This window comes from Leptopilina boulardi, unplaced genomic scaffold (genome assembly GCF_019393585.1).
Source record: "Leptopilina boulardi isolate dan_hultmark-lab unplaced genomic scaffold, ZJU_Lbou_2.1 LbouV2_214, whole genome shotgun sequence".
NCBI classification, from domain to species: domain Eukaryota; kingdom Metazoa; phylum Arthropoda; class Insecta; order Hymenoptera; family Figitidae; genus Leptopilina; species Leptopilina boulardi.
In genome coordinates, this window is record NW_026137768.1 from 853,496 (window position 1) to 878,455 (window position 24,960).

General features: G+C 27.4%; 1 protein-coding gene across 4 annotated transcripts in view; it reads left to right on the plus strand.

Moving 5' to 3' along the window:
• The first annotated feature begins 797 nt into the window (after positions 1 to 797).
• The window catches only part of LOC127279048 (zinc finger protein 726-like), a 63,134-nt gene continuing 38,971 nt past the window's right edge, over positions 798 to 24,960 (plus strand). The window contains exons 1-4 of one of the 4 annotated variants that reach the window (XM_051301154.1): positions 798 to 1,756; positions 6,232 to 6,341; positions 9,327 to 9,957; positions 19,797 to 19,889. In XM_051301154.1, the coding sequence (XP_051157111.1) occupies positions 6,264 to 6,341; positions 9,327 to 9,957; positions 19,797 to 19,889 (802 nt within the window). In that variant the 5' untranslated portion in view covers positions 798 to 1,756; positions 6,232 to 6,263. The remainder of the gene's footprint in view (positions 1,757 to 6,231; positions 6,342 to 9,326; positions 9,958 to 19,796; positions 19,890 to 24,960) is intronic. The other 3 variants (XM_051301152.1, XM_051301155.1, XM_051301153.1) reach the window with 3 other exon arrangements.

A 24,960-nucleotide genomic window follows, 5' to 3' on the forward strand; every position in this document is an offset into this window, starting at 1 on the left:
AAAATATCTGAACTGCAGTTCGAAAATTCGCCAAGAACTGTAATAATAATATTATTCTGATTAATAATAATAATATAATAATAATTAATAGTATTATTATTACTTATAACCTCACTATCATAACATTTCCTTGTGCGATTTGACACATTCTCTTCTGCTATATTATGGCTCTATATATATACTTGCGCAGTAAACCATTTTTGGTTACCACTATGCAGAGAGAATCTTCCATTATTGCCCTCACTTTCGACGACATCCCCACCACCTGAGTTACTCCTCTTGTCACTAGTCTTCTTGGGTTATTTCATATTAAAGTTTACGATGTCACTGTGTGTTGACCCTAAGGCGATATCATGTGAGTGAAAGAGATGAATAGATATTACTTTCTCTATCATTTTCATGGAACATTTACACCTTTAATAATTTTTTTTTCATTTTCCCAAATGTAAAGAAAAGAAAATTTTCGTCAAAGATGTACATATGATTTTTATTTTCCGCTGAATGGGATGCCATCTTAAAGGCTAACACACAATAGTTTTGTGAAGGCCGTTCACTAACGAGATGCATGAGCTAAAAAAAACACAAATATATCTCTGTCCTTTTCTATTTCATGCATCAGAAATCAGAAACCATCGTTATGGTAACGTATAAGAGTGAACAAATGAAGAATGTTCTTATTTCTCTCACTCTTATACGTTACCATGACGACTCTATTTAGATAGCTGATCTGAGCTGTGGCCGTACCCTCATGTTCGCAAACAAGTTTCCCGAAGTTATCGTGTATTGGCCTTAAGGCCCTTCCTCATACTTCCTCAATATGGCGGGTGTAAATGTTTAACGTTTGATTGGTTGACTTCGGGGTTGACTTATTTTTACCTGCGCGTTGTTAATTTCAGTATTTTGTAATTAGTGAATACATAATACTCGTATATGTATGGAAGTTGTGAATTAAAGGCTCGTTTCTTTTCCACGAATTGTGCCAAGCATTGAAGCTTGGTTCGTGAGTAGTTGGTTGCGGCGTGGATTGCTTTGTAACGCGTCGGATAAGACTGGTAAAATCTGTCATGGATGCCAGTTTTCTGTAAAAGCTTGCATTATCTAGATATATTCTTGAGTTGAAAAAAATACTTGCTATTTACAATGGCAGACGATTATTCTGTTGTGCATTAAAGTTAAGTGTAAGTTTTTAATCAAAGACAGTTGTGAATAATTCAATGGAAATTCGGTGAATGTGTGACAACAAGTGCTTATTACTTTTTTTGTAGTTAATATATTTTATGTGTGCAATTAGAACAAGTACCGGTTATTTATTAAAAATGCTATAATTGATGTTATAGCATCAATAATCCAGTGAGCAAAACGCAACCTACGATAATTGTAGTTACTGCCGCAGCTGTGCTGCCTCTGTCGCTTGATCGTTTTGTCCTACTATGCAGGCCGACGCTCCAAGAAAATTAAAATTTCTTACTTAGCTTTTGTAACATTTTTTCTTTTTCAAATTTTCATTCAGTAAGTGTCGGAAGTGGAGAAATCTTTGGAATTTTTCCACTATGTTTACAAGCACTTAAAAATTAGTTCAAAAAGCTGAGTTGGTTAACTTTAGTTATTTTGCATTTCAAAACGAAAGAAAACAAAAAAAAAATTTTTTGTTTCTTTTCAAGCGAGAATCGATGGACAATTTTAATGGAAAGACCTGATTTACAAAGTTGATGTAAAACACAACAACCAAATACTGCTTTAATGGACATCATTGGATGTAAGTACAAAAACAATTTTTTTTATCACTTTACAAGTATTAATATGCAAACGCTGTTTTCTAAGTTTAATAATTGAAGGATTGCATCCAATAAAGCATTTATACGCTGGGAAAAGAAACATAAACATTTAGAACTTTATATCACGTATAAGTTTATTTTTGATGAAATGTAGTAATTATAATACGAAAGACTTAATATTAATTTTAAATAAATGCAAAGAAGCACAGTGTGAAAAATTCAAAATGGTAAATTTGTTGATGGATGTTTTAACCTAAAAAAGAAATTGTTCGATAATGCTGAGTTGCAGCGCATCCTTCCTTGTTACTGTAAATACATATTTTGCCTGATTAATTGTTTTGACTTGTAAATTTACAGAAATATTTAATCTTTAAATGTTGACAATTTACACAAAGTATAATACTTTAAAGGTATCAGTTTTATAACTTTTTATAAATTTACTACTAGGTAATAAACGACAATAAATGACACTAAAACAGCTACTTTCAAAGTATTAAGTTTACAGTAGGTTTTTGCAAATTTTCAACAGAGAAAGGAACTTTATGCTTGAGCATAGAAACATAAATTTCAAAAATGTTATATAGTTTCAAACCTAGAAGGAGTTTATGAATTTTCTCACCCTCTAAAGGATAACTGGGGGTCTAGACACCCCAACTTGAAACTTGTGTAAAAAGGTTTCTATTTGACATAAAACTAATTATATATACTGATTTTTATTAGTTTTTTAGTAAGGAAAACAATAGTTTTATTAATTTTTTGATAAAATAAAAATAAGTTAAAAAAAACTTGCAAAAACGAAAAATTTTCCAAATTTGTCGAAATTTGAATTTTGCTGGGGTATCTAGACACCCCAGTTACTCCTTCTAGGGTTAAGATCTGTACAAAAAAATTATTGACAAAAATAATTGTAATTTGTAAAAACATTAAAAAGCATAATTTTGGTTTATAAGCAGAATAATCCAATATGTAAGGATAATCCTGACTAATTTGATAAGTTGAGACATAATATTCAAGTGTTTTCATCAATATTATATTTTTAAATATTTTATTTAAGGGGAAGGAACTTTCAACTCATCGAAATTAATGTTGTTAAGGGGTATCAATTTTTTTTTCCTAACATTATTTGGAATCTAAAATTATTGTTAATTATCGAAATTAAAAAAAAAAATTTTTAACCATTTTAAAAATTTTATTTTTTGTAAATATTAAAACTTTTTAAAAATCCATTCGATTAATTGTTCAAAATCATGAAAAAAGCCTATAAAAAAATTACCGATAAAAGAGAATAAAAATTGCAGAAGAAGATGAATTTTAAAGGAATAATTAATAAAATTTAAACCAAACATAATTAATTTGGTTTAGGGGTAATAATTTAAAAAAAAAATTTTTTAGAACCTGAAATCATATTTCACAATGAAAAATGAAAAAAAGAAATTTAAAAAATTTTTTTTTTATTTTTCGGAAATTTTATTTTTTGAAAAAATTGAATTTTTTCAAAATCCATACGATTGATTATTCAGAATCATGAAAAAAGTGTATAAAAAAATCAGCAATGAAAAATAATAATAAAAATTGTTACAGAAGTTTAAATTTTTAGTTTTTGACGATTTCGAGCTTTATTTAAAAAATTATTATTAATGAATTATTTGTTTTTCAATTTCCCATAAATACTCAATATTGTCAGAAAAAAAATTAACAATCTTAAACAGCCTTAAAATTTCAAAAGGTTGAAATTTCAGCGGTCCGTCCCCTTAATTAAGGCATTTCATGTGAGATTCATTTTTATTCAAAAATTTTTTTGGACTTGATCAGTTTTTTTGAAATTTTTTATGAGAAACAAGAAAGTAGGTATTTTTTATTATGTAAAAATTGTGAAACTTATGATTTATTTAAATTTAACGTCGTCAGAAGCTGAGTATTTTTAAAATTCGTTTTTCTCTGTACCAGGCCTCGAATTATTTGACTTTTTCGACTTTTTTTTTACATTTTTTATAAAATTTTTAAACAAATACTTCTTTTTTATTATATAATGCAGATCATATTTTAGTAACACCAACTAAAAAATGCTCAACTAAATTATTTTCTTATTATTACGAAATTATTTTTCTCAGTGCATAATTCTTTTTTAATCTAATTTTCATTTAGCAAAATATTCACTTAACAGAATTTTCATTTAACTGAATTCCCATATAACATAATTTCTATTTGAGAAAAATTTTATTTAACCGAATTTTCAATATAAAGATTTTTTATTTAAACAAATTATTATTTTGCAATTTTTCCGCTAATTTTAAAATTAACCAATCAGAAATAATCAAGAAAATCGGGATTGATTAGTTTTAAAATTCTTTTCAAAGATTTTCTGTCGAATATTCGTTCGGCCATTTGCCGAATAGAATAAAAATTCTATAAAAAAAACTCTGAAATAAAGAGAGTCGCTCTTTTTTTAATCTTCTTATTTTCAATAATAATATGTCTGTTCGGATTTATTAGAGTCAGATTTAGACCAAATGCCTAATATAGGCGCTCGGTCATGGGCATCCTGAATTTTTTTTTAAATTAAAAAAAAAATAAATAAGAAAAACCTCCACGCGATATGAATCGGCCAATGTTAGAAATGTTGTGAAACAGAAACTGACGACAAAGAAACGAGTCGATCAATGAAATTATTAAAAAAAATTTGAATTTGACTTTAGATTCGTAAACAGCAACCACGAAAATATTACAAGTATCAAATTTTAAGTGAATCCGGTAAATTTTAGAAAAATATGTCCCACATTTTGGATCCGCTATTTTGAATTTTTAAAATCTGACTTCAGATTCGTAATCAGCGATGAAATTTTTTGAAATTTTTTCTTGAAAATTTTTTTTAAATTCTCTTTTTATCGAATAATAATAAAATTTTCTGATCAGTTCTTGTCTCCCGATGGCGCCACTTCTGTCCACTATCACATGCAATTTTCGTCTCACGACATACGGTGCTTCGTTAGTGTGTGTTTGTATTTATCATGCCGGATGTATTTTCAGTTATTTTTATTTCTTTTGTTTAAGACCATTAAATAATTTTAATAACGTTAAGAACTTATTTAAAATAATTTAGTAAAGCTGTTATAAGTATTGCATTGCTCTGCATCTCAGGAAAAAATCGGAAAAGCAAAAAAAGGACCAAGCGAAGATTCGCAACAAAAAACTGCACATTTTTCGCCCAATCTAAAAATTAAAATAACATTCGAGGTTATGTTAATCTAAACGAAATAAATAATAGAAAAAACTAGAAAAATTAGAATGCAATATTTATCATAGCTTCAATAAATTATTTTAAACAAGGCCTTAACGTTATTAAAATTATTAAATGCTCATAAACAAAAAAAGGAAATCTAAAATTCTTTCCTTTTTATTTTTCAAAAACTAATAAAATTCTGAAAAAAATGGCACTTTGACAAAGAAAATACGTTAATTTTTCAATTAGATATCTAAGAAAAAAAAACAATTTTCAGTGTTTTTACTATTTTTTTTATTTCTCTGACAAAAATTGATATTTTTTAATGTTCTTTGGGCTTATTGGAATGGTATTTTATTATACAATTCAAATTATTAAAAACAATTCATGTGCACGTTTTTCCTTTGCTTATGCAAGTCGTGAAAGTTGGATAAAAAAATGTCGAAAGATTAAAATTGAATTCTATAACAAAATATAATGTTTAAAACTCAAGTAAATAGATAATCTTAAACTTCTCTGATTAGTTTAAGTAAATTTAAGATTTACACACTTTAGGTACTATTCATTTTTGTCTATTAAATGTTAATTTTAATCTTTCGACATTTTTTGATCCAACATTCTCGGCTTGTATACGCTAAAGACGAACATGCACATGAATTGCTTTTAATAATTCGAATTGTGTAACAAAATACTATTAAAATTAGCCCAAGAACGTTAATAAATATTAATTTTTGTCAAAGAAATCAAAAAATCGGGCAAGTACGAGTTGGACTCGCTCTAAAACCGAGGGTTCCGTACTCCAATACAAACTCCATAATTCATTAAGGAGAGCTAAAGTGCATTTATTCAGCATTTTTCAGAAAAAATTTCATTTCTTTTCTTAATAAATTATAACCGTGACCTCCCATCGTTTTCGCTATATTTTTCCTGTAATTTACACGTAAAAATATGTATGTGTACAAATAGTAAGCTCTAAACACTTTGTTTAGGTTGACGCCATTTTGTTATTTTTGCATAAAAATTCTAGTTCGGGCGATACCCATAAATGTTACGAAGATGTGGTAAAAATTTCGTTAGAATCGGATAAATTCTAAAAATATTTTTTTATTTACAACTTCTCTTTCACTAAGAGATAATGTGAATATATTGCTTTCAAATGTTAAACGAAATGTGCAGAATCTCTTTTCGATTATGCATTTTGTGATGATGTTATTAATTATATTTAATATTTTGTAGGTACAGCGGATTGAGCAATCCTTAAGTATTCCATGTTTACACAAACACAACAATCCAACAGCTTTACTCAAACGGAACGAAGTAATTCGAATTACAATAACCACCGACAGGTATTCTACAATTTTAATTATTATTAATTTATGAATACAACATTCTGTTAAATGGTAAAAATCAAGGAGAATCGAAACTTTTTAAAACGTTCATAACTCTTAAGTAAGGCATACAGGAATTCAATATTAATTGAAAATCATACTTAGATTAGTGGATTGTTAATAAATAATTGCATAACATTGCAATTGTTTATGAAAATTCCTTTAATTCAAAATAGTTCATATTAGGCTTGTTGGATGCGGAATTACGTCAGCTTTCAATTGGTAACATCAGAATTAAGATAACATTATTAGTTTATAAAATATTGCATTTTTTATTAACATTAAATAATTCATTAATTAATATCTCGGAAATAACAAAAAAGGACATCTCAATATTTTTTGTATTGAAAATACACATTTTTAACTTTCCAAAAAAAATCCAAATTTACTGTTTCAATTTATCAAAAAATTCAACCCCTTCCTTCTCCTACAGTTTTTGAAGAAACCTAACAATACTTCGTGGTTGAATTTTGCCCCATATATATATATATATATACATAAATTTATTAACACAATTTATTTATTAACTAAATAAAATATCCAAAATCGTCACCTATTTAAAAGAAAAGTTACGAATTTGATTTTTTTTATTAACAAATTTTTTAATCACTTGTATCTAGAATATGAGGTCCTAAAAACACTCACATAAATAAAAATCATTAAAATAATTTAAAACTTTTTTCTGATCCTTAAAAAATAATTTTTTTTTTTGAAAAAATTTCAAAATCACCTCTAAAAAGGAGTGAAACTTATCTAAATGAACAGCTACGATTTTGGGGTTAAGTTTTCTCGTTTCAGAGGGTGCTAAGAAACCACAGGGTAACAATGATTTTTCTTGGCATCGTAGGCGAACTTTTTTTTTCCTTCTAGACACCAGTGTATTCCTTGTTATTTAAAAGTTATAAACGTTTTAAAAAGTCAGTGTGAAAGACAGTTTTCTAATAAGAATTTTTTAAATAAGATAAAACTGTATCCACCTGACGCAGCTGGATTCTGAGCCATTAGAGGTCCAAATTTAATAATAATTTATTTATAATTTTTAAAGCGGGCGCCAGTGGACAGAAATACACTGAAACCTTTGAAATTTTTGTGCGAGAGTTTTACGTGCAAATTATGGAGATTGTCTTGAAGCCACTTTCACATCAAAAAGTTTACACACTCAGGGCCGTACATATCACCTACTTATGTGTGAATATATATGTACGAATATAAGATTTATACAATTTTCTTTATTAAACGTATCGGATATTTAGGAATTTATTTAATCCTTTTTAAATAAGAAAAATATAATATAATTATATATTATAATTAAATTATATTTATTAAAGGGACATTCCAGTTCAAAATAGGAAAAAAGAAGGCTTTTTTAGGATGTATTTCTAAAAAAAACCATGACATTTATTCAGAAATTTTTGTTTACATGTTACAAATAACTTATTGAAGAATATGAAAAAAAAAGTTTTCTATTTGTAGTCTAAGATGGCGGCGATGTACATTTTCAAAAAATGTTCATTTTTCATGGGGGGATCGATTCCGAGATTTCTACAACAGATAGAGACATAAAATAAAAAAACATCAGTTTCTTCGTTAAATATTTCTCTATGGATGAAACCTCAAAAAAGTAGAATTTTCGTCCCCTTCTTTTTTATAGGGTACATTTTTCTCAAAACTTGAAAAAAACACATGTTTTTATTCAGAATTTCTGTTATAGAAAAAAAGGGAAAAAGAAATTTTCCAGTTTTTGAGGTTTCATCCATAGAGAAATATCTAACGAAGAAAATGTTTTTTATGTCTCTATCTGTTGTAGAAATCTCAGAATCGATTCCCCCATGGAAAAATAAACATTTTTTGAAAATGTTGTACACCATCTTCGACTAAAAGTGAAATTTTTTTTTTATATTCTTCAATAAGTTATTTATAACATGTAAACAAAAATTTCTGAATAATTGTCATGATTTTTTTTAGAAATACATCCTAAAAAATCCTTTTTTTTTCCATTTTGAACTGAAATGTCCCCTTAATTAAATAACTGGGTTCAAAAGGAACACATAACTTCCTACATCAATATCTAGTGGACAGTTTTTTGTTGTAAAAAAGGTAAACAAATTAAATTTTTAATATTTTGATAAGTTCACTAGAACATTTATGTTTTTTAACAACATGCAAAAACTTGAGGTCAAAATCTCGATTAAATTTTTTGCAATCTGGGGTACTGTTAAAAATTATAAATTTTACATTCTGATTTTGGCGCCCTATGGAAACAATGAATAATAATTTTAAAACAAAACAAAAATTGTTTGTTTTAGTTGACATATTAGATAAATTTTTAAATGTTAATAGTTTTTTTTAATGTAGACTAAAAATAAGTGAGAACAAAATAGTAAAGAAGTGTACATTTTTAGCATTCTAATTATATTTTTCATAAAATCTAATCGTGAAATTACACTAGAAGCCCGATCAGCGGTCAGCAACAGGGGTGCACTACCGCAAATCGAGTGGATCAGATAAGCGCGTGTATATGGTACTGCCGTCACTCAACAGCTTCTTCTTTACCCTCCGACTACCTCGACGACAAACAATGTAAACAGAAAACCGATGATCGAGTGACCGCTGATCGGGCTTCCAGTGTACGTATTTGTACAAGGTTTAAAACCATTAGACCCAAAACTTTGAATTTCTCCAATATAACTATAATTAAATTAATTCCAATCGGATTTGCCATATATATTTCGTAAAATCTACTCTTGAAAACACGTATGTGTACTAAGTTTCAGCTTTCTAGGTTTATATGGCTCAGATTGTCAGGAGGGAACAAAGAACGGAAAATAAATTCCATAAACCCCCCTTTTGGGATGTAAATCGCCGTTTTTGCGCCTTAAAGTCGACCCGAGGCCTAGGATTCATGTTTTAGACGATTTGATATAAAATTATTGTTTGTTACAGCTAATACAACATTCAACAATGTTTGATCCACAACAAATTCAGCAGCAACAATCTGCTCAGGGTCAACCATCACAACAACAGGCTCAGCAAATGTATGTTACTGAGAAAAAAGAAGACAAGTCACAACAGCAATCGACTACGGCAGAATTTCCTTTTTATTACAACGTTAATATGCTTCAAAAAGTTCAATCAAATACTGTGAGCACAATTGGACAAATTACAACTGATGACAAAGGATGCTATCGTTTTGACGTGCAACCTGTTGGGTACAATACATTGTTGAACCAAATGAGCATAGCAGCTGCAACTAATTCAACCTTCAAATGTGACATTTGTGGTTTGGTTTTTGGTCACATGACACTGCTTAATCATCATAAACGAATTCATAATACAACTCCCAGTAATTTACAGCAGCAACCTCAACAAGTTATAGTGCAAACACCCACAACTGTCACTGTTTCCACAACACCTGAAAGACCTTATACTTGTGACGTTTGTGGTGCTTGTTTTATTTTACCAGGTGAATTGAAAAGTCACAAAACAAATACACATCAAAAGCCGAAGGTGCAAATATGTGAAGATTGTGGAAGTGAAGATGCTTGTGAGCATCATCCTACTAAAGTGAAAAAAAGTAAGTGTTTCCTTTTAAACAATTTTATCCACTTCACAGTGGCTTGAACCAACTTTGAATAAAGGATCATAGCACATTTTTTTTTAATGCAGATTTTGGTTATTTCGATTATAAATAGTGTATATAAAATTTATTTCCCATAACTTGTCGAGCCGTTTTTGAGAAAACACATTTTAAAAAATCAAATTAGTTTTCTTTTAAAAATTTCATATTCCTGCATTTGATGACCAATACGGTTTGTTATTTGGCCTCACAGTTTATGTGTAGCTTTTGAATATTTTTTATATTTTAATATATTAGTTTGAGATATTCTTAGTAATTTTCTTAGTAAGTTTTTTGATACAAATAACTCAATACAAAAGAATAAATTAGCTTCAAACATTAATAATTATAAATTATTAATTTTAACCTAAAAAATCACATTTTATTTTGCAAAATAAATACCTTTTTTTGCAAGTCCTGCTGTTGTGAATATTGCATTTTTTGAAAAATCATAATGCTCTTTCGAATGATGCAAATTTTTTTTTTTTAAATTCAGAATTTACCCCTTTTTTAAAAAATCAATATTTTTGCCTTTTTATAATAAAGGACCATTTTTATTTCTTTTCTTACCCCTTAAAATGAAGCTTAAAATTTATGTTTTTAATAAACAAACAAAATGTCGTTTTTTTGTTTTCGAAATATTAATTAATTAATGTAATTAATGTTAATAGAATATGAAATATTTTACAAACAAATAAAGTTACCGTGATGCTGAACTTACCAGTTGAAAGTTAACGTAATTCCGCATCCAAAGAGCTCTACCGTAAAATAGAGTAAAGTCAGCGATTTTTTAAAGTTTTTCTTTAAAAACTATGAGAAGAACATAAAATACAACTTTAATACTTCTAATATATAAAGTTTCACTTCTCTTCTTTAATATGTGAATATGTGTTAACGATTAACGATTAAATAAATATTTAATAGCATTTTGCATTATATGAATGTCTAACCTCCAGTACATTGAGGTTAAAATAGATTTTTGATATTTTTTGGCAAAATTACAAAAATAATACTTTTTCCTGCTGTTTTCGTTCTAATTTGGAAGGAACATTTCTTTTTTCACATTATGTACATTAGAAACAAGTAGAAAAGAAAAGTATAAAGTAATGTTTGACATCCGTACAATCCAAAGTAATCATAATTAAAGGATTTTTTTTTCTTATAAAAGATTAAAGAAATTTTGAAAATTAATTTGTAATAATCGCCGACTTTACTCCATTTTACGGTATATGAAGTATTTTAAATAAGTAGATTGTTACTAAACAATTAGTGAGCATTGCAATTGTTTATTAAGAATCTACTTATCCAAAATACTTCATATAGGTCTCGTTGGATGCGGAATTACGTTAGATTTCAATTGGTAAATTCAGAATCACGGTAACTTTTTTGTTTGTAAAATATTTCATTTTTTATTAACATTAATTAATTAATTAATATCTCGAAAACAAAAGAAAAACGACATTTTGTTTAATTTACTTATTGATAAGAATTTATGGGCGAAGTACTGACCTGTAGTACTAAGTGTTATGGAAATTGCAGCCCGATCTAAGAAATTTTTTTTTTTAATTGAATCACTTCAGAAATTTTGCCTCATATACTATTTACAACCTAAATACATGACCAAAATCTTGAATAGAAAAAGATGTACAGTGATTTTGTTTCGTAGTTGGTTTAAGACCACCTTCTCTTATAATATTCTCAGATGTCATGATCTAATTTGGCTGGTTCGCATATAGTAGTTCGTCAGCTTTTTTTGCTTATATTTCGATAACTTTTCTTTCAATAAATAAATAAGTATCATTTTCTTATCTTCAATTTCTCTCAATGAAACAAAAATTGGTAAACTAGTGTAATGCAATTATTAAATTATTAATGTTAAGAGTGAACGTTGTTTGTCAGTGAGTTAAACAGTGGCAGACTTTTTCTTATTTTTAACAGTGAAAAAGTGTTTAAATTAAATAAAAACTGCGAGAAATTATTTCAAAAATATTTAAAGCATATAATTTTCTTATTACTAATTTATATTGGTCCCTATTTAATGTAGAAAATATAAATTTGTAGATTTTCTCACAAAAAAGATTTCAAATTAAATTTAAAAATTATTATTTTGGCGCTTGGATTAAGTTACCACTAGTTTTTAAGATAGAATTTTTAATTAATTAATTATATATTTTTCGCAGTTTTTATTCAATTTAAACACTTTTTCACTGTTAAAACTAATTATTTAAAAGTTGGCCTTTTTTAAACTCACTGACAAACATGGTTCACTTTAAACATTAATAATTTAATAATTGCAACTTAATTAACCCTCAGAGAACTTACCTATTTTTTCAAGCAAGTAGCACACCTAAGGTCTGTGAGACCCCAAACAGTTTTCAAAGTTCTACCATTTCTAAAATACTCATTTCTTTAACTTAAATAATATTTTCTAATACTGTTAAATAATTATAGAAAAAGTTCCCATACTTTAAATGTCTTATTAAAAATATTTAAGTTTCAAAAAAATATCCTGAAAAAATCGTTTTAAAACAAATATCCGAAAAAATGTGTTTGATTTAGGTCTCACAGACCCCACGATGTGCTCCGAGGGTTAAACACAAAAAATGCAAAAATCATTTATTTTATTTTTATTCACTTTCCACAATATTTCCACAAACTCGAATCCGCTTAGGAAATAGCAATTTAACTCTAATTTTAAAATTGACTAATCAATATTATTTTGTAATTTTAATATTTTGGTGACACGCTCTATTTTATTTGTTTACTTATTATATGTTTGGACAAAAATTAAAAATTTTTTTCAATACGTGGTTCTTATAGATGTTTTATAAGGTTTCGTTTCACGAGAAGTACATTTTGATTTTTATTTTTAATCAAGAGTTTCGTAAATTAACAAATTTTTTTTATTTTTTAATCAAATTAAAAATATCCTCTATTTAAAATAGGGAAAGTGCGTGTAAGTTGGACATATTTAGTTATTTCTAAAGTTCTAATAGATTAATATGGTTTTGTCAATCACATCTGTTCTTATACCTATACATTTTGTTTGCAGAACCTTAAAAATAACGAAATCAATTAAAATTCAGATTAATAACAAAGTGTAAATGAACAAAGTTATAATAATTTTAATAAAAAATAATGTTTGGAATCACACTATAAGCAAATAAAACAAATCTACAATTAATGTCATTACATTGACATTCATTAAATTACAATATTAAATAAAAATTTTGCAGAGAATTTTCAAAATTATTCAAAATCAACCTCCTAAAATTTTTTAATAGAGGAAAGAAATATAATATGTCTCAGAAAATATATTCATGGAAAAGTCATGGGAATGTCAGGGAATTTAATTAAAAGTCAGGGAATTTTTTAAAAATTTGTCAAAAATGAACATTTTTATGAATTTTTTAAAGTTTTCGGTGCAAGAAAAAGTTTATAATGCTAATAAATAAAATGTTTTTTATTATCTTAAAAATACTATAATATTTGATACTTTTCATTTTTTTAATATTAAATATTTATTAAAGAAAAGTTGGAAAAAGGTTAGGAAAAAGTCAGGGAATTTTTTTTGTACTTCTTCCTGTACACCCTGGTTATTAATTTTGTCTGCTCTAAAATGATATTAAATTTGATTTTGATTTGTTTTGAGACCGTAAAATTGTGATTTTTTGTTTTGTCAATTCCTAGGAAATTGAAATGTCACAGGTGGACTTATTTGCAAAACCCCTACACTGTAAAAAAATTTTTTAGGGAATATTCACCAAAATTCTGCTCACGCAAATGTGGAAAGTGTTTCATTGAATATTCCCCAAAATTTTCCTCAGAAAATTTTTCCTACAAATTTGGGGGGGGGGGGGTTGCGAATCATTCACAAGTAAATCATACACTTGAAAATTATGCACAATTAATTCTACAAAAAAAACTCTACATAATCATACAAAGTATAATTAAATTAAAATGCAAATTACTCAACATAATCGTACACAGTAAATTGCATACAGGCAAACTCGTCACCTTTAACTCATCACGAAAAACATCTACACAATAAAATTTAAAAGCAAATTAATTAAAATTCTAAATAAATATTATATAACATACAAAATAAATTGCACGCTGGAAAATCCTACAGGATTAATTCTTCACGAGAAAATTAATTCACTTTCTAGAAAAAAAATTGTGAATAGAGTGTAAATTTGAAATTTGACACAACTTTAAAATTAACTTACCTAATTATAATAAATAATTACAACTTATAATCGAACGAAATTTGAACTTTAAAGAGTTATAAACAATTATCAAAAAAGAAATAATTAATATTTAAAATATTTCTGTGTTATTTTTTATTAAATTTGTCCATCTGCACGGAAAAAACAAACTAACTATTTTAGCACCAAACTGCTTTATCCTTTATTATTATACAATTTCGTTTACCTACTAAAGTATGAAATAATGCTTTTTTAGTTTAAAGTAAGTCCATACTAAATAAGTATAATGGTTATACTCTTATAGTAATAGTGACGTACTTTAAAAGCATAAAATTGATGCCCGCGAAGTACGACATATAGTCTACCTATAATAGCGAGAGCTTCTTCCTATTTGGTGGATAAATTCTTGCAATCTGCGTTTTGGCCACGCCTCACAGTAATCCTCAAGCATCGACAGGTTCGACTAAAATGGATCCAAAAATTGACTGAACAAGCCTTTAGAAGACTATTCGTAAATGTAAAAACTGGTTTTCATAAAATCCTAGCTGATCGTTTTGTCGAAAAAACTTAAAATTACGTTTTACGAAATGTATTTTTAGCATTGTATTATATACTGTTCAATAATCAACAATTATATCTGTAATGTTCATTGGTAAACCATTTTAGTGTACAGTACGTACTCACTAAGCATTAGTATATTTAACTTATAGTAAAATACATACAAAAGCTTGTAGAATAGCTCATTAGATTACTCTTTATAGACGCTAAAACGACTTTGCCTGAAATCAGAACCAATTTTTTTCGAAATATTTTTAAACTGCGATTCACAATAATTTTTCATTTTTAAGATTACCATTAAGCTTAATTTACCATTTAAGCTTTATTTATCTATTTATATTCAAGTTGAAATTTCATTCATTTATCCATTCATATCAATGTATTCGTGCATTAGTTTTGTAACTTCTTGTAACAACTGACTGATTAACTTATAGCTTGCGCACAAGACCAATTGCTTTTTCTCCATTTTAAAATGAGTTCTCATGAGAAGAACCGGAAGAAAACATGTGCACAATGCGGTAGGAAAATTGCTTTTGGAAAGGTTAAACCAGAAAAGTTTCTTATAAAAGAGAAGTTAACTAATTTAATTTAAAAATTTATCAATAATAGTTTTAATTTAAATGATGAGAAATTTTTATTGAGCATTTGTAGAACATGCTATCTTACTCTTCTAGATTACGAAAAAGGTATCTTTAAGAGGCCCATTTAAATTAAAATTATTGTTGCTAAATTTTTTAATTAGATTAGTTAACTTTTTGTTTATAAGGAGCTTTTCTGGTTTAACCTCTTTGAAAGCAATTTTCTGACTGCATGGTGCGCATATTTTCTTCCGGTTCATTGGTATAAATGGATGGAATTTCAACTTGAAGAAGCAAAATTAAGTTTAATAGTAATCTTAAAAGATGAAAAATTATTGCAAAACGCAGTTTAAAAATATTTTGAAAAAAATTGGTTCTGATTTTGGACAAAGTTGTTTTAGCGTCTATAAAGAGTAATCTAATAAGCTATTCTACAAGCTTTTGTATGTAATTTTCTATAAGTCAAATATCAGCTAAGATTTTATGAAAACCAGTTTTTACATCTACGAATAGTCTTTTAAAAGCTTGTTCAGTCAATTTTTGGATCCATTTTAGTCGAACCTGTAGATGCTTGAAAACCACTGTGAATTATTGTAAAACGCAGTTTAGAAATATTTCGAAAAAAATTGGTTCTGATTTCAGGCAAAGTCGTTTTAGCGTCTATAAAGAGTAATCTAATGAGCTATTCTACAAGCTTTTGTATGTATTTTACTATAAGTTAAATATACTAATGCTTAGTGAGTACGTACTGTACACTAAAATGGTTTACCAATGAACATTACAGATATAATTGTTGATTATTGAACAGTATATAATACAATGCTGAAAATACATTTCGTAAAACGTAATTTTAAGTTTTTTCGACAAAACGATCAGCTAGGATTTTATGAAAACCAGTTTTTACATTTACGAATAGTCTTCTAAAGGCTTGTTCAGTCAATTTTTGGATCCATTTTAGTCGAACCTGTCGATGCTTGAGGATTACTGTGAGGCGTGGCCAAAACGCAGATTGCAAGAATTTATCCACCAAATAGGAAGAAGCTCTCGCTATTATAGGTAGACTATATGTCGTACTTTGCGGGCATCAATTTTATGCTTTTAAAGTACGTCACAATTACTATAAGAGTATAACCATTATACTTATTTAGTATGGACTTATTTTAAACTAAAAAAGCATTATTTCATACTTTAATAGGTATACGAAATTGTATAATAATAAAGGATAAAGCAGTTTGATGCTAAATAGTTAGTTTGTTTTTTTCGTGTGTCAAGAAGAGATTTTTAAGAAACATCTCCACTTTAAAATTAAATTTACGAAGTAAACTAGTAAAATTTTAGAAAATCATTGTCAAATAGGTCTTATTAAAACATTTAAGATTAGGTATTTCTAAAAAAAATATTAGAATTTTTAAAAAAATAAACCGCAACGGCTTTAGTCGAAATATAATGTATTGACTATACATTTTCAAATTTTTTATAATAAAATTCTGAACGAAAAATTCTACACAATTAATTATCATTTATTAGATCCCACATATTTGATATGGAAATCTTTTTTTAAGTTTCAATTAAAATAAAAGTTATGATACCGACTTTGCTGGATCTCAAAAATAACAATTAATTGACGTGCATGAATTTTTTTTTTTTTTTTTTTTTTTTTTTTTTTTTTTTTTTTTTTTTTTTTTTTTTTTTTTTTTTTTTTTTTCGAAAAAATAATATTTAGGACACAAATTAAAAAAAATTAATTAAATTTATTCAACAATTTTCAGAATCTTTAATAATAAATTATAGAAAAAAAATTCAAATTTTAATTCAAAAAATGATTTTTAACACAGAATTGTTCAAAATTATGATTTTTCAAAATCAAATTTTGAGCTGAATTGTGCTAATCGAGTACGAAAAGAAACAATTATAACATTTAAGAAAATTTGGAAATTTTTCAAAATTATTCTTTAATCCAGAAATCTTCAAAAATTATTATTTTTTAAAAATAAGTTTTATGATATGTGCTAGTTTCTCGAAAAAAAGTGAAACTTGGGGAAATTGTTGTCTTACTTGATAGTAAAATATCCCAAAAAAAAATTTTTGAATTTTTAGAAATTTTGGGGGAGATAGAGGGGGGTCAATTTAATCAGTTTTCCCTGACACCGCCTATTATTTGAATTTTTTCTGTCTATAAATGCAATAAAAAAAATTTTGACAGGTAAGTTTTTTGAATGTTTTTTCATGCTCTTTTCAATGGTGAATTTTGTTTTTTAACATTTTTGAAATTTGACCTTGATTTTCTATGATTAAACATAAATTTGCTATTTTCACTAAAATCGGTCCGATTTTTTTTTAAATAAATAACTGCAAACGAAAGCTAAGGTTTTTTCCGATCTGTATATAAATTATCAAAATGCCGATTTTTTTTTGTTTTCGAGATATTAAATGTCGCGTTTGCAGTTATTTATTTAAAACAAAAATCGGACCGATTTTAGTGATAATAGCTAATTTATGTTTAATCATAGAAAATCAAGGTCAAATTTCAAAAATTTTAAAAAACAAAATTTACCATTTTAAAGAGCATGGAAAAACCTTCAAAAAACTTACCTGTCAAAATTTTTTTTATTGCATTTATAGACAGAAAAAATTCAAATAATAGGCGGTGTCAGGGAAAAATGATAATGATCCCCATCTATCCCCCCCAAAATTTCAAAAAAGTCAAAAAATTTTTTGGGGATATTTTACTACTTTTTTTCAAAAAAAAAAAAAAAAAATGTCATTGCCAACTTCTTGCCGGTATTAATTGTGTAGAGTTTTTCCTTTAGAATTGTATTGTGTAAAATTTGAAATTGTATGATTTATTTTTATATTAATATTAATAATTTAAAAAAAATGTTTTTTTTTTTATTGAGATGTAGAAGTCTCTTGTGCAGAATTAATCGTATAGGGTTTTCTGGGGTGGAATTTATTTTGTATAATTATATTATATAATTATTAGTATAGTTTATTAAATATTTATTTAGAATGTTAATTAATTCGCTTTTAAAAATTTGTTAAGTAGAATTTTTTGTGGTGATTTAACGGTATAAATTTTGCCTGTGTGCAATTTACTATGTAGGATTTTATTTTGTAATATTTAATTATGTTGAATAAAAATTTTCATTTAAATTTTATTTTACTTTATATGCTTGTGTAAAAATTTTTTGTAGAATTAGTTTTGCACAATTTTCAAATTTAGGGTTTATTTGTGAAATATATATATATATATATATCGCCCCAAATTTTTTGGGAATATTCCCTAAGATTAATATCAATGATTTAAAAAAATTGAAATAAAAATTTAAAAAATTTGATTTATGTGCGTGTTAAAACGCACGATTGAGCGACACAGAACTTTCTGCAACTCTAATTTTACTGAGCCGCTCACAGAAACACACAATCATTTTATAAAACTTTATTCTTCTCCACTCTTATAGCTAGATTTGAAAAACACACAATGCTTTTCTATATTACTTAAAGTAAAACAAGATGTAGAATAATTAAAGAATATTCCGTGTCACCTAAATGTCTCTATTTCCAACTTTTAGTGAACTTTTCGAATAAACTTACTGACTTATGTTATATAATTAATAAAATGAGTTCTCTTACACAATATGTTAAATTTAATACTTTAGAAATGTAAATTTTTGTTTAATTAAAAATTTTAATTAAGTTAAGTTGTAATTAACTTTTGTTTAAAGTGAATAAGTTATTTTACAAGTAACATTTGTAACTTCAGTAAGAAAATTTAATTTTTTTTAAAGAAGAATTTCTAAAAAAAATTGGGGAATATTCACCAACATTTTTTGTAGAAATATTTACTAGAATTATGGAGAATTTTCACAAACGTGTTGGTTGTTATTCACTAATTTTTTTTTTTTTTTGAAAATAATTTTTCCTGGAAAATGTGGAATATTCACCATAAAAATTTAGTGAATATTCTACAAATATTTTTACAGTGTAATCACAACCATAATCTGGCATCTTATAGCAGATGCCAGATTATGGTTGTAAATAAATGTTGTAGTCCAACCAACACACGCTTACTCCGTATAAGTATAGTGTTACGGCATTGTTTACGTTGCACTTGCAAATGATAGGCAAACGGCTTAGCGCACTGAAGGCGTTTCCAACTGTGGAAAAAAGGATGCACTTGAGAAGATTAGGCACTTCGAGAACCCGGAACTTGCGGAGCGTATAATGTATTTAGAACAATTTTCAAATTATTTAAAATTAATAATCATTAATTACTTACACTTGTTTATACATAGTATTGACCTCATTTATATTGATTATAAGTTTCTTTTTATTCAAACTATGACATTTCTTTGGCATTATTATTCTATTGCGCATTTAGTTTAGGAGTTGTTCACTTTCCCCATAAATTATTCATAAATGAGATTGAAACTGATAATATTTTTAAATTTAGCAATCAAACCAGGACATCATCCAGTTAAACGAAGGGGAGTTACGAGTGTCACAAAATGTCATAAATGCAATGGAACTGGAATAATTTTCATTGGTGAGTTTATTTGTGCCAAAATATACAGTAGACGCTCCTCCAGTGCCCAATTCCCTAAGTGCTTATAATCCTCAAATGCTCCATTTTTTCATACCCATAAACTCCCTACAGATCTCGTCATAGTATCTGCGCGCGCGCGACACAAACCAAAAGAAGCGTTTTGGAATTGTTTCCATTTATCAAAAGATCAAATCACAGTGTGATCAAAAGAAAAAAAGTGAAAGAGGGCATTTAGAGAGAGTGCTGAATATCAACTTGGGCACTTAAGAAGCGTCTACTGTAGCACTTTTTCGTATTTATACTTTGTCAATGGACAAACGTGTCGCGCCTCATATTTTTCCAAGGAAACATTTGACACGTTTGTCTAAGGAAGGCATTGTTAAACATTATAGGTTTATTTTTGTTGCCTGCACTTTTTTACACTTTCACACTAAACGTACACTACCCTGTTTCATTAACCACTTCACTGACAAGGCGTTTTAATCGTAGTTTCGCGTTGCCTGGCCAGAATTGACGGAAATAATAAAACATTATTTCGACGTTAACTCCATTTTTAGTTATCATTATTAGATATTTTATTAATTAAAAATATGATAAAGAGATACAGATATCCTAATAGATAGGAGAAACTGTGGCAAACCGGCCATGTTAACAGTTGTAAGGCTCTAGTAACTAAACAAACTAATGAAAACCCTTTTATAATAGCTTGTTGAAAAGGTCATCTAATTGCGCAAATTTTTCCCAGAGATACATGTATCTTAAAATGTATTGTTTAGCTGCTGCTTCAATTTTAAAAAAATTTGTAAAGTGGCCGGTTTGCCCCACCCCTGAGGTTATCCGGCCACCCTTCTTGGGTAAGTCGTCCAGTTTATTTTTTTTATTTGTCTAGAGAATTGAAAGAAAGGAAAAGGTCATTAAATACACTGAGAAAAAAGCACTATTGAAATAAATTTTTTTGAAATAATAAGAGATTTTTTGAATCAAATTAAAATATATTAAAATAGAACAATTCATGATTTTAAACTAAAAGCGTAATGTTTTCTAAAGAAACATTTTAAGTAGTTGTGATAAAAGTAGAATTTATTTTATCAAAGAAACATTATTTGATTTAAATAAGTGTACTCATTAATTAAATAAAAAAGTTGTTGTACCTTAAAAATAGTGTTTTTAATTTGTATAAAAGTATATTTGAAACAATACAAATTGCTTTCGATTCAATAGCACATGCTGTTGTGATAATAAACGGCATATTCACATACGTTCAAATGCAGATGCTATGAAATTGACAGTATACGTAGTTGAATCATAGAACCATTTATTCAATTATGTGGAATTAGAAATTTTTGTAGAGTAGTACCGACAGAAATGGGCTACAATTTGGATTTTAGTCTATAGAATGTTAAAAAAATTATAATTTGGAAAATTTTTTGCGTCTATTTGTAGAAAAAGGGATTACCTAACATTTTGCAAGCATAAAATTAAAAATTTTAACATATTGCTTTACATCATTATGTAAAAAAAGAGAAATTCGCGATTTCACGATTTTGTGGATAGAAGTGGGCCACCCAAGTTTTTCATCTAAAATAAGTAAAAGTATCAAGAATTATGATTGTTATGTTAAATGATTAATTTTTCCAATAAATGGCCGTTGAAAACTTGATCGGCTTATACTGGCAGTAACACAAGTAGAAATTTTCTTGATTTTTAGTTGTTTTACAGCACCAAGCAATTCATCGAAGTTGATGGAGCCAGTCCATTTATCTTTTTTTGGTGGCATAATAATCATTTGTCATTTGTCCATACAAATTTATTTTCAAAAATGTACTGTGTTAGGTTTTCGAAATATGTGACAAGTGTTATAAAGTTCGACTCTAAGTTAAAAATTCGAAGTGTGTGTGATGTATGAAAATGTATTAAAAAAGAGTAAATTTGAAGATATGTTGTTGATATGAATATCAGGAAACATGAATTATTTGATAAATAATTTTTTCAAAAAAATTAATTATTATTAGCATGATACTATTGACTTGAAGTAAAATAGAAATTAATTCAATAAAATCTGTAATATCATTTATTGTGTATACTTTGAATTGAATAGCATGGTTTATTCACTTCAAATATTCTTCAAATTAAACGCACAAAATATGCTATGTTAACAAGAGTGCATGCTATTAAATCTATAGTGTAAGAATTTATAGCATATGCTATTGAATTAGTAGCAAATGTCTTCGAACGATATTGAATATGCCGTTTCATGCGACAAACTAATATTTCATTGATTCAATAGCATTTTTTTCTCAGTGTATAAAAAATAAATAAACAATCTTCCCAATAATGAAAATAATAAGATAGGATTAAATTTCAATTAAAGAAACATCTTATTTATTATAAAACACATAGTTTTGACATTGTTAAGTTTTTAATATTAGTGAACCCAATTCGACAATGTAGTTAATAAATATTTTCCATTGAAAATAATTTTGTTTTAATAACAACTGAATATATTGTTTAAAGCAATTAATTAATTAATAATAATTGGCCGGTTTGCCCCACAGACAAATTTAATAAACATTACACGATTTTCTTACAAATTACTTATGAACAGTTCCGCAAAAATTTCCAGCGGAATCGGAAAAACAAACTTTTGTTTATAAAATTATTAAATAATAATAAATTTTGTTTTTATAATAAAGTATTGTAAGTTAGTCATTTTATAATTAATATTTTTTTAGAATTTAGTAATTAATAAGCCAATAAAACTGCTTGCAGAATAACGGTACACTCGAAGCAGACGCTCTTGCTTTCTGTTTCTGATGCCGCCCATCTTTTCCCTCCTCACTCTTTACCACACCGCGCTGATAGTGCGTCCACTCTCGGGAAGACCGCTCTTGGGAGTTTCCAGTGTATATTATATATTTTAAAGTTTGACCAATTCAGAGAAATTAACACCTGGCCGGTTTGCCCCAGTCTCCCCTAGACATAGTTTTGATTTTATGGCCTAGAAATCAAACTGTAAGATATCTTATAATATTATATAGCATATGAAAGCACAGTAAATTAAAGTCATAGAGATAGATTTTTATTTTACGAGCATTTTTCCAAAGTATTGCAAATTGTCATTTTTAACCCGCATCAATGTCCAAATGTACAAATTTTGGTTAGAAAGTTTGACATTATATTTTAGTATTTAACTGTTTCAATCATGCAATTCGGATAGTAGACAAAACATTCTAAACGTTATTGTAAATATAGTTTTTGGGGTCGCTGAACATTAATCTCAAGTCACATTTGCAAAATTTTCAAAATTTAAAACATCATATTGGATCCGCCATTTTAAATTTTAAACATTTTGTAAATCTAATATCTGATTCGTAATAAGCGACCCCAAAAACCTTGAAGTAACAAGTTTAAAGTAGAGTTGTGTGATTTTTAATTTTTTATGTCTACCATAATGAATCCGACATTATGAATTTTTGAAATCCGATCTAAGTTTCGTAATCAGCGGCCCAGAAAACTTTAGGACTAAAATTTGTACATTTGAGCGTTAACCCTATCAGCACATAAGCTTGTGGTAAGTAATCAAATGTCCTATTGGTGCAATCTTGCAACAATAGAAGATTTTATTAATTTCCACAAGCTTGCACAACTTGCAAGGAAATCTGTTTGCAAGTATATTGCAAGCTTACGTGCTCATTAAGAACGGGTTAAAAACATGGTCCTCAAGATCGACACCTTATCGAAGGAAACCGTAAAATGAGTTTAATGAAAAATAAACATCATGTCCGGATGTTTAAATTAATTATATATATCTTTATCACATATGACGCTCTATGAGAGAAGGGACCTTACGTCAAAAAAAGTGTTTGTTTATATTTAGTAATAGTTTAACCATGGGTTTCACGCGCATAATACGTCACGCAATTTTTCCAATTTTCGATCTCCCCACCCACATATCACACTTTATCACAAACTTTGAACCCTCCTCCCACTACAACGCACTGTGGAACAAAAGTACAATTATCGTCTTGAAATTTTATCGAAGCGCCAATTCTTAACCGATTTTAATGTTCTTTTTTTTAAATTCTCAGGAGTTCCTCTTCAAAATAAGCTGCAGCGTCGGCAAAATTTTTCAAAACGTAACCTAAAAACATAATTTATTAAAGAGATTTCAGTTATTTTTATTTTTTTTAATGTTCTTAGTGATTTACTGGTTCCAATTCTAAATATATACTGGTTTTTCGAGTTCTATTTACAAATCCACTTTAAAAAATTCAAAATTACAAAATGTCGGAAAAGAAGTAAGAAAATTGAATAATGTTTCGTGATAAAACCATATATATGTTGTCAATTATGATTTAATAAGTAAAAAATGAAATGTAAATTTTTTCTTTTAACCCTTTAATGGCCGAGTTTTTTGTCGCTACTTTAGGCTTATAATGTATATTAGATTTAATTACTAAAGTATTCAGTATGAGAAAAAAATTTTTTTTAACATGTCTCACCCCTTAAAACCACCCCCACGGTACATTACTACCCCAAAAAACTGATATTTAACCAAATTGATGAATTAAATATTTTTCAGCTCTTATCTACTTTTTATTTATTTATAAACATTGCCTGGTTGCTTAAAAATTGAAAAGGATCAATAACCCCTTGAAAACACCCTTAAAGTCAAATAATCATTCCTTGACGGTGAAAGTTTTTGTAAATGATTAAAAAAAATCTATAGATTCTAATTGCTTCTAAATTATAAACAATTATTTGAAAGTTACACAGACATAGATAATAATAATAATAATAAACTCACCCCCTACCCTTGAAGCCCACCCCTAATTCATAACTATTCTCAGTTTGGAACAATCAAAAAAATAATTTTCACTGATTTTCGAAAATATGAAAAAAAAAATTTTCTATGATAACTAAGTATTAATACTGAATATAAACAACCCCTGAAAAACAACCCTTAAGTCAAATAACCACCCCTTAATGATAAATGTTTTTGTGAATAAATGAAAAAAATTATATGGATTCTAAGTGCTTCTGAATTGTAAAAAAGTATTTCAATGTTTCA